Source organism: Theobroma cacao, chromosome 9, assembly GCF_000208745.1.
Source record: "Theobroma cacao cultivar B97-61/B2 chromosome 9, Criollo_cocoa_genome_V2, whole genome shotgun sequence".
Taxonomy (NCBI): domain Eukaryota; kingdom Viridiplantae; phylum Streptophyta; class Magnoliopsida; order Malvales; family Malvaceae; genus Theobroma; species Theobroma cacao.
Genome location: NC_030858.1, coordinates 31337583 through 31354651, shown reverse-complemented (window position 1 = coordinate 31354651; position 17069 = coordinate 31337583). Strand labels below are relative to the sequence as shown.

Sequence of the window (17069 nt, the reverse complement as noted above, 5' to 3'; positions counted from 1 at the left end):
TTTTTTCCTTTCACTTTATTATTCCATAATATGTTTAAGATTTTGTATCTGATTTACTGGTTTTATATTGATATATTTGATACTATACATTATTTAGTTTCAAAGAGGTTATTGTGTCATTAATTAATAAATTTAAAAATTCTTAAATACAAATAAATGTAATTTTTTTATATTTTTTATATCTTCTTTTAGCTCTTATTTTAGGTTTTTGATAGAAGAATAAAAAACTTGACCTAAATCGATGGTTTTTGTTTTGAGAGAAAATTTTGAATCCCACCATACTATGAAAAGCTTCGAGTCTATCAAGAAAGGATGTGATGCAACCCTCGTGGCTTTGTCTAGGGCTGGGCATCCAGTTGTGTAGGACTCACCCTAGCCGTTATGGTATGGTGACCTCGTCTACGAAGAATTAAAATTGTGTTTGGTTCACAGAAAAATAAAATAAAATTAAATTAAAATAATCATTTCGTAAGAATATAATAAGAGATGAATAATTATTATATAATTTAATTCATAATAATAAAATAGAACTAGAATTGTTATTATAAATTATTTTAATATTTAGTTGGTAGGAATAATTTTAAGAATAATTAAAAAAAAAGTTGTAAATGACAAAAATATCAGTTATTATAATAGTTAATTATTTTAATAATTTATTAAAAATATTAATAAGTTATTATTATTTAATATTAACATGATTATTTATCTTAATTTACAAAAATTAATAATTTATATTTCATTTAAAATAGTAATAATTTATAATTAAAATATTTATTTTTTTATTTTATTCTTTATTTTTAAAATATTAAAATAGAAAAAATTTATAATTAAAATTTTAATTTAATTTTTAAGTTTAAAATATTAACNTTTTTTAAATTTAAATTCATTTTAAATTTAGTGAGAAAAGGAGAGAGGCATTTGGGTAGAGAGGGAAAGAAATTTTAAAAAATGAATAAATTGTATTTTATATAGTATGATAATTCTTAAAATTAATGAAAGACATTTTTATCTATTAATTTTTTTACTCTATTCCTTATCTCTAAGAATAGCTAATACCAAGGGGTTTTAGTATTGGCTATTCCCTCATCTCCAAGGAATGGTCATTCCTTCCAACCAAATAAAGTATTAAAGAAAGATTAAGGATAGAATAGGAATGACCATTCCATTCCCTCAATCAAAAACATGCTGTAAAACTTAAAACATAAGTATATTATAAATTATATATATATATATATATATATATATTTAATTGCATTTAAGGACTTAAAATTTTAAGCCTTATTCATTAAAAAGGTGACAATCTCTCTCATTAATTGTATATAGGATTAATATAATGATAGTGCATCAAATATAAACTCAATATTCAATAAAAAGTTTATAGCTTTCTTCATATTTTTCTTGATCCATCCAAAGAAGATAGGGAAATTTATATTCTTTTCTGTCATTTTTTCCAATTAATTATTTTTCTTTCTGTTTTTTTTTTTTTTTGAGCTAAAGAGGGCCTTAAGGAAAGAGAATAAAAGAATATATATATATAACTCACCTGTAATAAATGTTAACATTAAGTTGAGAATTAAATCCCAAAATGAATGACATTAATATAATGTTAAATTCTTTTTGAATTTTCATCTTCTTAATATTTAAGCTTCATCAGATTTGATCAAGAATCAAAAGAGATAAAAGAAAAAAAAAAAGCTTCAACAAATTTCTTTTCCATTATTTTTTGTTAATGACTTTTTTATTTTCTTTTTTTCAAGCTATACATTGGTTTATGTGAGAAAGGCTGAAAGGTTGCGCTTGTCATTGTAATGTACTTCTCATTTTGTTTTGTAGGTAAAACATTTTATTTGCATTTTATTTTGAAGGGATCACCATTTTCAACATGAAATTTTATCTACTCCTTGCTTCTTTATTGTGTGTTTTTTTTCCTTTTTTTTTACAATTATTTTGATTTTTTCTTTTTTGATTTTAGTTAAATTTTTCACTTCAAATTACAGCTTTGGATCCTACTAAAAAGAAGAAGAAAAGAAATGGTTGTGATACAGGAACATGTAGATCATTTTGTTGACAAGTTGAGTGAGAAAATTGAATCATTGTGGATTACTTTTGCCAATATGTATAATTTCCAATGACATACACTATGTTTTGCTAGGAGACTCATTTTTAATTTTGTTTACTTTCAATTTATGATGGGTTAAATTTTAGCAGGCATAATGCTCAATAAGCTTCTACACTATTTAAAAAAAATTTAAATAAATTCTCATTCTTTTATTGTATTCAATCAAGTCTCTATAATTTTATTTTAGATCAAATAAGCCTTTATTATTAATGATTAACTAATTATCTTTAGTTTATAATTTGTCATTTTATATCCATATAGCACTAACGTGACGTTAATGTAAATGGTGAAAAATGTCATATAATCATATTAATGTATTAAATTAATATATCAGGTCACCATCAATTATGATATATTAGCATACCATATCATCATCAATTCTAATATGTTAGCATACAACGTCAACACTAAGCAACATAGAATAACAAATAACATTTTGATTAAGTCAATCATTAATCATAGGAGCTTATTTAATTTAAAATAAAAATATGATAATTATTTAATTAAAATAAAAATATAAAAACTTGATTGAATGTAATAAAGGTATAAAAACTTATTTGAATTTTTTTAAATAATTTATGAGTTTTTTTAAATATTATGTCATTTTAATAATTCGAGCAACAAAAAGAACTTGGAATATCCAGTTAAACAAACACGATACCACAATATTCACGATAAAATAGACAATACAACTCAAGTCAACAATAATCACAAGATAATAAATCCAAACCAATAAACCAAATGAGCTAATAAATCAATGGATATCACAAGCATTAATGCAAAGAAAAAACAACTATGAAGAAAATCGAATCAAATCCAATATACAAGAAAAAAAAGTGAACTTACAACGTTTAGTATCTTAAGTTTTGTATCCAAAGTTTGATATTCACAACAAATGATGTAACAATATAATAAAATTACCTATTTATAGAAATCAACAGATCTATTCTCAAAAAAAGTCAATTATTGAATGACCTTCTCTTTCTTACTCTTTATGTGGAAAAATAAAATCTTCTTTGTTCTCCACTTAGCCTCACACACTATGTCACGACCTAAGAGTTCAGACTAGTCCATGCAGACTAATTAGTCCAACAATTAGCAGCCAAGTAGAATAAGCAGCCTATGGAGGCCAAGCAGCTCAACAAATAGCAACTCAAGCAAGTTGGGCAACCTAGATGGACCAAACAACAAGCCCAGCCCACATAGTATAATATGATTTGAACTCTTAGATTTGCTAATATATATCTGGATTTAGATGTAGATTTACTATATTAAATTAAGATTTGGATTTAATTAGAATATGATCTCTTCAAATTAAATCTTTTATCTTATCTTATTTTATCTTTATCTTGTAACTTAATCTTATTTAACTAAAGGGGCTATCAACCTATAAATAGGCCCATTCTCTTCATTTGTAACACATTATAGAGAAATACAAAGCATTCTATTTCTCAAAAGCTTTCTTTCTTATTCTTTTCTTTTCCTTTTGTTATTTTGAGGATTTTAAGGCTTACTTAAGCTCTATTTTCAGAGTTTAAGGTCGTACAAGATTGGGCTTAAGTTTCGACATGTGACAATTGGTATTAGAGAAAAGATTTGAGGAATAGGGAAATGGCATCGATAAAGGATCAATTTGCACTAGTCTAAGAGGTTCGGGAGACCAAAAGTGTAGCTAAGCGAGTTAAGTCGAGGGACATGATGCCCACTATCGAAAGCCGAGTAGCTAAAATGGAGGTGGCTGTGGAAAAGACAAGGGACAGACTCGAGGAGTTTGAGGCTAACATGGATAAGTTAGAGTGCAATGATGACGAGCTTCGTGAGGAGTTGCACGAGACGGTGGAGATGTTAGACTATTGAGATGCGGCATTAGAGGCGCTGGTTGAGTCATTACGGCACTTAGGGACAAGTTCACCGCAATAGAGGTAATCGCATGAAGTGGTGTGTTAGCCACTTAATGGGAGACTTGTTTAAAGGTATCCAAGCCTAAAAAATTCCAAGGTAAGAGAGAAGCCAAGAAGGTGGACAATTTCCAATGGAGCGTGGAGCAATACTTCAAAACCATGGGCATCACGAAAGATGCTATATGGATTAATTCCGCAACCATGTATTTGGTGAACATTGCCTTGCTATGGTGGAGACATAGGTGCAATGAGAAGCTTAAAGAGAGACAATCAGCACTTGGGTGGAGTTCCAATGGGAGTTCAAAAACAATTTTACCACAAATACACAAATGATAAAATGTGTGACAAACTCAAGAGGCTTATCCAACAAGGTGAGGTAAGAGAATATGAAAAGCAATTTTTTGAATTATTGTTACAAATTAACGATCTTGGTCAAAGGGAGGTACTATTTTCTTTTATAAATGGGCTCAAACCATGGGTAAATTTGAAACTCTAAAGGAGAAATGTGCAGAACGTCATGGAGGTTATAACCGTGGTGAAATCATTGGTGGATTTGCACAAATTTGACAATAAATCTTTTTTCTCTAAGCCCAAATAAAAAGGTAATGATGAGGAAGAGAAAGACAATTGGTTGGAGGAAGAGGTCGATGAAAAATTGCCATGCTATCGGACTAAGGCAATTGTTCAAAGACAAAAAATGAAGCCCTTCAAATGTTTCTTGTGTGAGAAACTGCACTTGATGAAGGACTACCCATGTGTAAAAAGCTCATGGTCATCATGATGGATGAGGAGGATTTAGGCAACGAGAGTGACAATCAGTCTGTAAAGGGACCCAATGAGCAGTCACCCTAAAGGAGTTTAGTGTTACACAAGGAAAATGAGAAAGACTAGTGTAGTGGCAGAGAGTGTCATCATTCGCGACCAGGGTAGCCAATGAGCGCATTGAAATTGGGTAGTGTTGTGTTGCATTTAGGGGAGCAACAAACGACAGTGGAATGTCATATGGTCTGAGAGAGACCAAGATTAGTGACGACAAGACTGCCATAAACAAAGGCCAAGAAACCCAAGACCTGGGCACAAAATTGTTTAGACCAACCAAGCACTCGTGAAACCAAGGGGTAGAGGCAAAGGAGGATTGGTCCACAACAAATGCCCAAGGAGACAACACATTCCAAAGAAATGTGCAGAGCCCAAAGTGCACATAATGAGGTCGTTCGAGGCAAAGACATGCGAGAGGACAACAACGACGTAATAGTGCATCTCTCAGCAACGAGGGTGTTGTTAGATTTAGTGAGGGAGAATGTCACAACCCAAGAGTTCAAACTAATCCATGTAGGCAAATTAAACCAACAATTAGTAACCCAAGCAGAATAGGCAGCTTAGGGAGGCCAAGCAACCAAAACAAACAACAACTTAAGCAAGCTACGTAGCCCAGATAAGCTAGACAACAAGTCCAGCCCACGTAATATAATATGATTTAAACTTTTGGATTGCTAATGTATATATAAGTTTAGATGTAGATTTACTAGATTATATTAGAATTTAGATTTAATTTGAATATTATCTTTTAAATTAAATCTCTTATCTTATCCTATCTTATAACCTAATCTTATTTAACAAAAGAGGCTATCAGCCTATAATAGACCCATTCTCCTCATTTGTAACATATCCAGAGAAATACAAAGCATTCTATTTCTCACAAGCTCTATATTTTTCTTTTGTTTTCGCTATTTTGTGGATTTTAAAACTTACTTAAATTATATTTTTCAAGGTTTAAAACTACATGAGATTGGACTTAAATTTCGACACGTGATACAATAGCACCAAGCTTTTTTTTTATGAGAATAGCTTAGATATGATAGTTATTTAGGCCAAAGTATACTGTGTCTGTATTTTGGGGTGCGACTACATGTATAGTAGGGTCAAATGATCAACCAATTCTTAAAAGATTAGGTTTATATATATGAGATAGTAAAATTTTTGTAAATTTTTTTTGTATTAACCCCATTAAAATTAAATGAAAAACAAAAAAAAAGGTGTCAAACAAATAAATTTTTTATACATTTTCATAATGACAATGGGTAATATGTAACTTTCAAGAAATATGTTTAAAATACAATAAGTAATATGTTTAAACTTCTTATACAACCATAGATTAATAAGTATATTTGATTAAAATGTGAGATGTGATTACATATTCAAATAGAATTATTCTATGTGAAAGTAAAATCATATATTTTATTCTACACAAAAATTAATTTTTAGTTCTTACTTATTCATAATTATATCATAGGCAACTACAACAATATAATATCTCATTGTTATAATTTTTTATTGAAATAATATGCAATATAACCCAATTTTATGAAGCGGACAAAATACAGCTAGGTGAAATTAATTTTTAGTTAACATTTGTCCTAAAATTATGGTCTAACGTGTACAATTCAATGAATCTTGTGATTAGGTGAAAATTATGCAACGATAGTGACACAATGTCACTTTAAAATAATTTAATTATTTTAGACATAACTTTCCTGATGTTAGGAAGATCATTACATTATTGGAGGAACAAAATGATTCCCTTAATGAAAATAGTTTCGGGGTGACATCAGGAATATGGATTTGTAGGGTCATACTCATACAACTAAATTTTATGCTTTCAAATTTGTGGGCCTTGGCTGCAATTACTTTCAACTATTTAACTTTGACTATAATTTTTTCGCAAATGTTTGATACCGATGAAGTTTATGCCTATATATGTTAAATTTTGAAGATATATATTTAATTTAAAATTAATTGATAATATGTTAAAAGATCATTGCTTTATTTGTATATTTAAATACACTTAAGTTAACATATGTGAGATTTTTTTTATTATCATTTTACATTTTTCCTTACGTATAAAGATAATAAACTTATCACGTACCGTGAATCAAACAAAAAAAAAATCAACAAAGGGGTCAATAAATGTGGATAACAATTGCTTGAATATCATGTTAAATTTTTAGAATAAATATTTAACATAAAATCAATTAATAATAGATAGAGAGAGTTTTTATTATATTTATATACTCAATATATAGTAATTTAACATGTGTAATTTCTTTTTATCATGACTTCAATTATATAGATCTAAGAGATTTTATTATGCTTAGATATTATTTTTAGTTTTTGACATGATTTATACGAGTCAAAAACATAACATATGTAAGTATTTATGATACAAAATTTAAAAGTAATGATTTTATGTGTTCTTAGTCGAATTATTACTATATTTTAAACTTTGTATATATTTCTGTTAGTCATGAATTTGAAACCTTTCTCAACTAAATCCTAGTTATAACATGAAAATCCCTATAAAGGGACTCAGGTCCAAGATCCTCTTTCAGTTTTGAATTTGAACTTTTGTACATATCATTTACCCATTAAACCAAATAAAATCCGTTCCTTTGTTCCTTCTGTTTCATGGTGATTGGATTACCCCTGCGAAACCATTTGTTTGGCATTTTCCTTTCCCTTGTGTCTGCACGCTTGCTTTATCAGTAAAACACCATCATTTCCCATTTTCCAATCAAGAAATACCAACAACTCATTTGGGCTGCTGACTCTCTTACAAAATCCTTCGTTCGATCAACTCATTGGTTTCTCTCTCATCTATTTTCCATGTCAGAGAGCTGCAACTCTCGCCACTTCTCGTGGCTAATGAAATCCTGTTTCCCCAACCCAAATCACAAATCTTTGATAATAACACCCCAACACCTTCACCCCGCTGTTTCTCTCACTCTCTCTTCCCTACCTGATGACCTGCTTTTAGAATGTCTTTCCAGGGTTCCTTCCTCTTCCCTCCCTTCCCTTTCTTTAGTCTGCCGCCGCTGGTTCTACCTCCTCCTCTCCCCTTCCTTCCTTCTCCTCCGCCGTCAGCTCCACCTCCTCTACCCTTCCGTCTTCGCCTTCTCCGCCACTGACTCCGGTGTCTTTGCTGCCACCCTCTCTTTTTCATCACCTGACCACGGCCCTACTTGGAAACTGTCTTTATGTCTTCCAATGAACACTCCTTCACATCACGGCATCCCGAGGCTTGTTTCTATAGGACCAAGAGTTTACATCATTGGTAGAAATTCCATGCTTAGATACAACGCTTGGACTCAGCACGTTATTGCTAAATCCCCAGTACTTTTCCCTCGCAAAAAGTTCGCCTCCGCCGTCGTTTTCAATAAAATTTACGTAGCTGGTGGCGGTGGTTCTAAAGCTACCTCAGCCGTGGAGGAATACGACCCAGAAACTGACACGTGGCGCGTGGTGTCTCACTCGCAGAGACGGCGTTATGGGTGCATAGGTGCAGCAGTGGATGGCATCTTTTACGTGATTGGTGGGTTGAAGATCGGTGGCGCGTGTGGAAACGGAGGTGGTGGGGTGGAAGCCCACGTGTATGCAAGTTCAATGGATTTGTATGATGTGGAGGCGCGTGTGTGGTTGCGGAGCAGGGCGGTACCAGGAGGCGGCTGTGTTGTGGCAGCGTGCGCCGTAGCCGGATACATATATGTTCTAGCAAGCCACGCGGTGGAACTCTCTTTTTGGCGGTTCGACGCGCGGAGAAAATATGACGGCAGCGGTGGCGGCGAAGGGTTTGGAGAGTGGTGTAGAATGAAAAGTCCGCCAATGCCAACTCAAATAAGACTAGACGGAACAGTAAGATTCTGTTGCGTTGGGGTTGAGGATAAAGTGATTTTGGTACAAGTTGTCGGATGCATAGATGACTTGTTGAGAAGAAGCGGAAGAAGCCAAAGAGGACTAAAAGAAGGGCTTGTTTTGGTGTATGATAGCGTCGGTGGCGAGTGGAGTCGAGCGGCGGATCTACCGGAGGTTATACGACGCGCCGCCTGTGTGAGTGTGGAGTGCTAATTGGCACAATTGCTGCTAACTTGTGCCATTCGATAGCCTTTTGGTGGTTTGTGTTGTGTAGCATGAGAAGCAGACAAAATGATCGTGTGTAACATGGAGAAGAAGAAAAAAGCACCCATATTGGCACATAAAATATTGATTATTTATGTTCTTGATTCTTGATTGGATTGAAAATTTTCAAGCAAATGTAGGATAAAATATTTTTTTTTGGGTGACAGATTCAGGTGCCTTTTATTTATTTATGCAATTTGATATATTGTTTATTTTAAATCGTTTAGATTCTTGTTATCTGCATGAGTTTAACATTGACCAAAAACAGACTAATCTTGTCATTTTCAAAGATAGAATAGAAGCAATTATCTTTATTTACATTTTTTTGGAGGAAAAAGCTTTTATTTTAATTTCCAATATAAGTGCTATGTGTTTAAGTTCATATAAACAAATTAATGAAAATGGCATGCTTTCTTTAATTTGTTTACAAAATTATCAAAGCATATGTTTTAGTGGATAAAATATAAGGGTTGTCTTGAATTTATAAGTAAATATTTTTTTTATTTAATAGATATATCTTTTAGATTGAAAATGTGAGTCTATAAAAGTTGGTATGAGAGATTATTTAATTTTTCACAAAGTGGGCTCTCCATGAGTGATACTGAGATCGATATAGATCTAGATGAAGGTGAGTCTTTCTCTTTATGATTGAAAGAGTCAATGCAACGTCACATATGAGCCTTATAAATAAAGACCTTTTTCTATTTAATAGATAAATTTTTTGGCTTAAAAATATAGACTTATAAATTGAAATATCGGTAGGTGCATATATTATGAATCTTAAATCAGTAAGAGATAAAGTAAATTTTAAGTTTATAAATAAAGATTTTTTTCACCTATTAAGTATACATTTTTGAATAAAAAATGTGAATTCGTGACTTTAGGATTAGAGAAAATCCATATCTTCATCTTCCCTGATCTTGGTCCGATGAAAGCCCCAGATTTGAGCTAAGGTACACTTTTTATAAATAAAAGGGCTTTTTTCATCTATCAGATATGTTTTTGAAAATGAATATTTTTTTGAATTAAAAATGTGGACCATGACACATTCTTTTTCAATAAAGAAGAAAATTTTTTAAATAAAAAGAAAATTGAAAGAAACGGTAGATGCAAGGAATCGAACCCTGTACCAGCATGGAAAGAGAGCACCCTCACGCGCAACTATTTGAGCCAAATACGCTTTTGACAGCGTGGGAGAATGTCAATAAAACGGTGCTGAAGTGCCTGAAACTCCTAGGACTGTTTTTGCTGCTGAAGAATTAAAATCCCTCTCTGAAAACGAAGTTCTTTATTTGAAGTTTATTCATTCCTAGATTCACCAAAACCCCACGCCAAACCCCTTCACATAACTTTTTTTTTTTCTTCTTTTCTTTCCTTCCCACTCTTTCTTTGGAGATGGATTTCCAAGTAGTGGTTTTAGCTGGTGGCACTTCAAAGAATCTAACCCCCCTTGTCTCTAAGGTCTTCCCTCCCACTTTATCTTTTTTTTTTCATTTTAATTTTTTCCATTCAAAAATACCCATTTCATAATTGTATTAGTCTTTGCTTTTTCTTATTTTTGTGTTGTTGTAATGCTTGCAGGAAGTGCCTAAACCGCTGCTTCCGGTAGCCAACCGCCCTGTTCTTTACTACGTTTTGCACCAATTGGAACAAAGTAACCTTAAAGATCTCATTGTTGTAAGAAAAAAAAAATCCTTAATTCCCTTTTTTCTTCTTCTTCTTTATTAATAAAGTGTGATAGTTTAAGTGGATGTTGTTATTATTTTTAGTTGTTAGGGTTTTGATTTGGTTTGAATGTTTGGGGTGGCAAATAGGTGGTTGAAGGGAAAGATGCAGCGCTTCTTGTTGGTGGTTGGATATCTGGGACTTTCGTTGATCGTCTACATGTTGAGGTATTTACCCCTCCTTTAAAAAAAATGTTCTTAATAAGCTACAAATTGAATGAATTTACATACGATTTCACTTTATGATTGTTTTTCTTGGAACTTTGCCATTTTATTGCTTAATGAAGGATATGTATTAGAATTGAGTTACTTGTGTGTGTTTTGGGAATGTTAGTACTTGATTGGAACAAATTTAGCCTCGTGAAATTTGATTTTGAGAAGAAAAAAAATAAGGGTGGGTGGGTATTTTCTTGCAACTAGGTCACTTATTAAGGTATTTCAAGGTCGTTGATGATGCACAATATCCACAAGCTGATTAGTATCTCAAAAAATTGATGGACAACTTTATTAAGAGTATTCTGTGGCTTTGCTAGACAGGACCAAACATGGGTGTAATTGAAGTTTATGGAATGAGCTGTGGTGTATATTATTCTATGTTTCATTAGTTCTTGTCTTTTGAACTGGAGTTTCTTGAGCTCATAAGCACCTTCACCTATGTAGAGTTCTTAACTCATTTTCACTAAATTCTCGTCAAACTTAGAGACTAAGAACAAATTTGAGACCTTAAACCCTTTTCGGAATCAAACAAGAATATTCAGCATAGGAATTCTAGTTTAGGAAATTCCTAGAAGCCTGCCATATGCTTCTTCTGTAACATTATTGGCCGCATACCTCACTGAGAAGGTTGCACAACTTCACAGCACCAAACAAATGAACTAGTGAAGCTGTTTTGTCTGCTTAGACAAAATGGATAAGTTAATCATATAAAATCATGAAAACAAAATCTTCTCATGAAGGTGCCAAATTAGAAGAGGCTCTTCCTTCTTATGAAGATTTTATCAGAGAGACATACATCCATGTTACAGGGGGCTCTTCCTTCTCACGAAATAATATTCTCTCCTTGTGTCTCTATTTGTGCAAGACTTGGAAAAAGTTTTAAATGTTTTGGATGTTGAGGTTGGTATTATGGTGGCTTATGAGTAAAATTTTTTGTCATTCAGAGAGAGGAATAAATGAACTTTTAGGTGACTTGGTGTTTGTAGAATAAAGTTCAGAAATAGGATTACACTCTATGGGTTTGTTTTGGTTGTTAGTTTCATTAGATCCGGAATTATTGCCTATACGATTTGTGAGGTACTAAATAGTCTTTGTAAAGTAAGTACATGGAGCAAGTTTTGTAGCTTAGATGACAGATATTTTATAAATCTCATAACAGGTAGATCAAGCTTAGGAAGTTATATGGAGCAAGTTTTGTAGCTTAGATGACAGAAATATCAAATGCAACGAAAAAATATGAGATAACTCCCTTTTGTCAGATCTTGTGCATTGACTTGTAATGGACCATGACACGATTTCAATAATGATTGTGATATTGACAAGATCATTTCCCCCTTCTGTGTGGGGTGTGGTTGGCTGCAATCTTTGGTGGGAATCTTAACTTATGCTCATTCTTACATGTGCCAAACTCCACACAGTATTTTCTTGTTGCTTCTCTGGACCTGAGAATTTGCAGATCTTGCCTTAGCTAGGCTGAATGTTGCCTTAATGATGGGTGGGGCTTTGCAGGATTGTAAATCTGTTATTATTAAGAAGAAATGAAACAAGGCTTTCTCAATATATAAGCCAATATGATAATAGGAAAAGTGCCCCCCCCCCACCACCTCCTCCCCCTATCACTTAAAGGCAGCCTTCTAACGATGGAACCTGCTTGCCTGTTGGATGAGAAAGCTGACTTCGCCCTCAAAACCTGATCTGCATGGAGCAGGAAAGAGGAGATTGGAGTCAAACGAAAGGATAGCACCATCTTATCTCATTACACAATATTTGATGATTAATGGTTCTGCTAATGTTCTAAATTATCAGAATTTGGAACTAATTGATGCAGGCATGGAAGCAGAAGTTTTCCTGTTATAGCATTATAGTTTGAACAGTTTAGAGTGTTTTATATATAGGAGCAAACTACAATTTCTTAAATTAAGGTTTTTCTCATCTTGGCAAAGTCTGGATTCTGAGAGAATCTCATGGGTTTCATGTCTTTCCTCTTTACTTGGTAGTTTTATGCTATTTAGTTCTCTAAAAAACCAGGTGAAGGTTCATTTTTTTAGTAACTTGGGGACCACGATTTAGACCTTCACAAATTTACCTGTCCTGTTATGATTTCTTTTGATCAAGAGATATCTTTGGTCAAAAAGTAGACTTTTGAATGCATTAATATTTTTTGAGTATGGTTTTGAAACAATTGCTTTTGATATAAGTTTTTCTTATCACTTTCTCTTTTCCAATTTTGTTCCATCTATTTTCTCTTCTCCTTTTTGCAAACAATATTTCTCCATATAAGAATCTGTTGTTATCATTAATCTGAAGCCTAATCAGGGTTATACATTTTCTACAGTGTAGAATCTGTTGACATTTGTCCTATATTGGCTTTCCAAGAACATAATTGATGATGTTAACAAAAATAGGTGCTGCTCTACAGAACTCTGGCCATTCGTTTGTACATACAGGATTCCTTTATTATATGCATTTTTCATTTTGCTTTTAAGATGAGTCAATTAGTGTAATTTTTTCCTCTTTTCTTTCCCCACTTCCAAAATTCATATATCTAAGATAACCATGCAGGCTTTTCCTTTTCTTTTTTTTCTCTTTCAGGAATATGCTTTTTAAGGTTGTAAGATTGCATGTGATTGTTGTGATTATGAATTACATGTGTTTGCTGTGAGATGTTCTTGTTTTCCCAGTTTAATAACTAATTGGTTTTCTCTTTCCTAACGTTGCAGATTGCTGCAGTCCCTGAGGATATTGGATCAGCTGGGGCAATTAGGGCAATCTCACACCACCTCACTGCAAATGACATTTTGGTTAGATTTTGTTTAATAGTGTTTGAGTTCCCAAACGAAGTAGTTTCTTTACGGCTCACTTCATTATCCTGCAGGTTGTGAGTGGTGATCTTGTTTCTGATGTTCCTCCTGGTGCAGTTGCGGCCAACCATAGGCGACATGATGCAGTAGTAACTGCAATGCTTTGCTCTGTTCCTATTAGTGGACCTTCAGAGTCGGGATCCTCTGGTGGAAAAGACAAAACCAAGAAACCAGGAAGATATAACATCATTGGACTGGACCCTGGCAAACAGTTTTTATTACATATAGCAACAGGTTAGATTTCGACATTCTGTTCTATTTAGTGTGGTACTTGGACTGAATCCTTACATAGAATCATTTAATGCTTTGTAGTGTGGTACTTGGACTGGATCCTTACATTGAATCATTTAATGCTTTATAGGAGCCGAAATTGAGAAAGATACTCGACTTCAGAAGCGCATTCTCCGAGCAGTAGGCGAGGTATTGCTTGCCATCAATTCATTTACCTTGTTTACAACTCTTCAGCAAATGACAACTACTGCCCTATCTTGTGAAATTGATTGATGATATCATTGTGTGCTCCCTCACACAAGTGTAGAGGCTCTGTTTTTCATTTAATCAAAACGTATTCTACTGATTAGACCATCATTTACCTCCCCATCTGCCAATTTAAAAGCTACTAATATTCTTTTTGCCCAATAATTTAAAAGCTACCATTTGACTCTAGTGCTTTTGAGAAGCATTGAAGTTCTGATAAAATGTGTGTTTTATAATGTAGCTTATCATGTTATTCTATTGTCTTATGATATTATTCTCTATGTACTTGTCTATGCATCCTCCCTCGCACTCTACACGTGCATATGCATTTATTTTCCTTAGTCAAATGAGGAAGTATATTGTCTGTTCAAGAAATTCTTTTCTTTTGCGTTTTGATCATCCACCAAATGGCTTATACTTGTGAGATATTTATGTTGTTAACCTCATTTTCCACTTTATCTTTTATAGATGGAAATTCGATCTGATCTGATGGATGCTCATATGTATGCATTCAAGAGGTTGGTTCTCTCCACATAGTTCCCCCCACTCCCTACTTGCTCTGGAATCAGCTGAATTCAGTGTGCTTTGTTATTTGTATAATTCCTCATTATATTTCCACTCAGGTCTGTCCTGCAAGAAGTTTTAGACCGAAAGGATACATTGCAAAGCTTGAAACAAGATGTACTTCCTTATCTTGTCCGGAGCCAGCTGGTTAGTATCACTACATATCAGGATGGTCAAAGACCACATTTTGTCTGGGTATCTAATTTCATTCCTGATTCTTTTATACGTATCAGAAATCAGAGGCCTTATTAAATAGAATTCCACGAGCAGAAGAAAATGGTAATGAGAAGGTTAGTTCCCAGAACAATCAAGTAATGGTCTCTCAAATCCTCGCTAATGCATCTACCCCTAGCTTTCATGATCTCTGCTCCGTGAGTCATGATGGTTCTGCCCCTATTCGGAAAACCCATAAATGCTGTGCTTATATTGCAAGCAGCAGCAGTTATTGTGCGCGCTTAAATTCCATCCAAGCATTCATGGACATCAATCGAGATGTGAGTTCTATTTCTCATTTATGTTTCTCTTATTCGACACTTTACTCATTTTAATCCACTTTTTATGTCATTCAGTTGTACTTATTTCTATCTCTCATAACTCAGGTCACTGGTGAGGCAGATCATCTGCTAAGCTCCATCTCAGATCATAATAATATTGTAGGTCCTTCAACGAAGCTTGGAACAAAAACTACTGTAAGCATACTTCACCAGCACAAACTTTTACCATTATTTAAAATCAGTTCGGATAATAACTGCCAACTATTATGAAAAATAATAACAATGTGGGGTTTCAGATCTATGCCTTATACTCCTAAAATGAAGGCCATATTTTTCTATGATTTTAGGTGGGACCACACTGTATGCTGGGAGAAGGTTCAGAAATGGGTGACAAATGCCAAGTAAAACGATCTGTAATTGGCCGTCACTGCCGGATAGGTTCCCATGTGAAGGTATGATGAGTTATCTAATCATAATAGGCAAGCAGATAAAGCAGAAAGTAAATTTGATGCTGTCAATAAAGCTTGTCCCCTATGATTTTGTCATTTGTGAAGTTATAAATAAAAGGAAAGCTTCAAGCTTATTAGATAATCGTTTGCCTTATGACTCAAAATTTCTTTACATGCATATGCAGGTTGTCAATTCGGTTGTAATGAATCATGTTACCATTGGCGATGGCTGCATAATACAAGGTTCCGTGATTTGCAGCAATGTACAGCTTCAAGAACGTGTTGTATTGAAAGATTGCCAAGTAATTATCAGACATTCTTTTGCACAAACTTTACATACACACAAAGATGCAATTGGTCTTATTATGTTATCATACGAATGTTTGTAGTAATTATTGCATTGTGCTTCTTTTAGGTTGGAGCAGGTTTTGTAGTTACTGCCGGAAGTGAGTATAAGGGAGAATCTTTGGCTAGAAAAGAGAAATGAGTGAGGCTATATCCCAAAATTGGAAGAAAAATGCCAATCTCGACCCATCTCAGTTTTGCCTTGCTTTTCAGACATACTATTTGGGAACTGCTGCTGCTAGGAAAACGTGATTATTGGCAAGTGAATGGAAGGCAGAACCCAATGAGTGATTTCCTGCTTCCGTTTGATTTTCTTCTGAATAGTTGTGTTACTTGTACGTGATGAGCTCAACCCTATGTATTTTTGATCGACTAAAGGGGGATATATAGTCTAGCCCAATTTTGGCTTATTTGTTCAAATTTTACAAGTATTAAGAAAAGGAAAGCCCTAATCGTATTCTCATTCAATGCCGTTTGGGGTACACAGTTTTCTTATTAACCATCACAGTAGCTCTAGCCTGCTGGCTTTGATTCATGGTTGAGATTTAAGCTATGAGTTACAACCAGACAACAAAATATCAGTAACCACATGGTGGTTCTTTAGCCTAAAGCTAAAATCAGTGTCTGCTCTCATTTTGAATGGTGAAAGTGCTATATTGCAGCGAAAATCTCTTTAGTATATCTAAATTTTGGTTCGAGTCTCCCTTTCCAGTGGCTCACTTGGTGCAAGAGGAATGGCTTGGAGTTAATAGGCCTAGGACTTGCGTTTCTTAGAGGGTTATTCTGCTCCTATGTACTAGGAAAACAAAACCTACAGGCTAACCAAAACGTTGCAACCTGCTGTTACTACTTGCTTTAGAGTTTGAAGGACCCTGTTTGGATGCCCGCATTTTTATCTGTATGATGAATCTGACTTTGTACACCCATAAAGGATTAGACATTAGCTAATGCGTATTGGCTTGGGCT

At 33.7% G+C, this 17069-nt stretch overlaps 2 protein-coding genes across 2 annotated transcripts; both read left to right on the top strand.

The window, feature by feature from the left end:
• On the top strand, positions 7301–9020 carry LOC18590018 (F-box/kelch-repeat protein At5g26960). The gene has a single exon (XM_007015277.2). The coding sequence runs from the start codon at positions 7684–7686 to the stop codon at positions 8920–8922; it is 1239 nt and encodes a 412-aa protein (XP_007015339.2). The 5' UTR covers positions 7301–7683; the 3' UTR covers positions 8923–9020.
• Positions 10188–16602, top strand: LOC18590017 (translation initiation factor eIF-2B subunit gamma). Its single transcript, XM_007015276.2, has 13 exons — positions 10188–10434; positions 10555–10650; positions 10788–10865; positions 13634–13714; positions 13789–14008; positions 14136–14194; positions 14720–14769; positions 14875–14962; positions 15049–15309; positions 15415–15504; positions 15657–15761; positions 15944–16060; positions 16174–16602. Exons 1-13 carry the CDS (start codon positions 10369–10371, stop codon positions 16243–16245), a joined length of 1383 nt encoding a protein of 460 aa, XP_007015338.2. The 5' UTR covers positions 10188–10368; the 3' UTR covers positions 16246–16602.

Coding starts and splice junctions, on each gene's coding strand:
- LOC18590018 (XM_007015277.2), top strand. CDS start 7,684: ATGTCAGAGAGCTGCAACTCTCGCCACTTCTCGTGGCTAATGAAATCC.
- LOC18590017 (XM_007015276.2), top strand. CDS start 10,369: ATGGATTTCCAAGTAGTGGTTTTAGCTGGTGGCACTTCAAAGAATCTA. Junction 10,435..10,554: donor TAACCCCCCTTGTCTCTAAG/GTCTTCCCTCCC, acceptor TAATGCTTGCAG/GAAGTGCCTAAACCGCTGCT. Junction 16,061..16,173: donor TTGTATTGAAAGATTGCCAA/GTAATTATCAGA, acceptor TGCTTCTTTTAG/GTTGGAGCAGGTTTTGTAGT.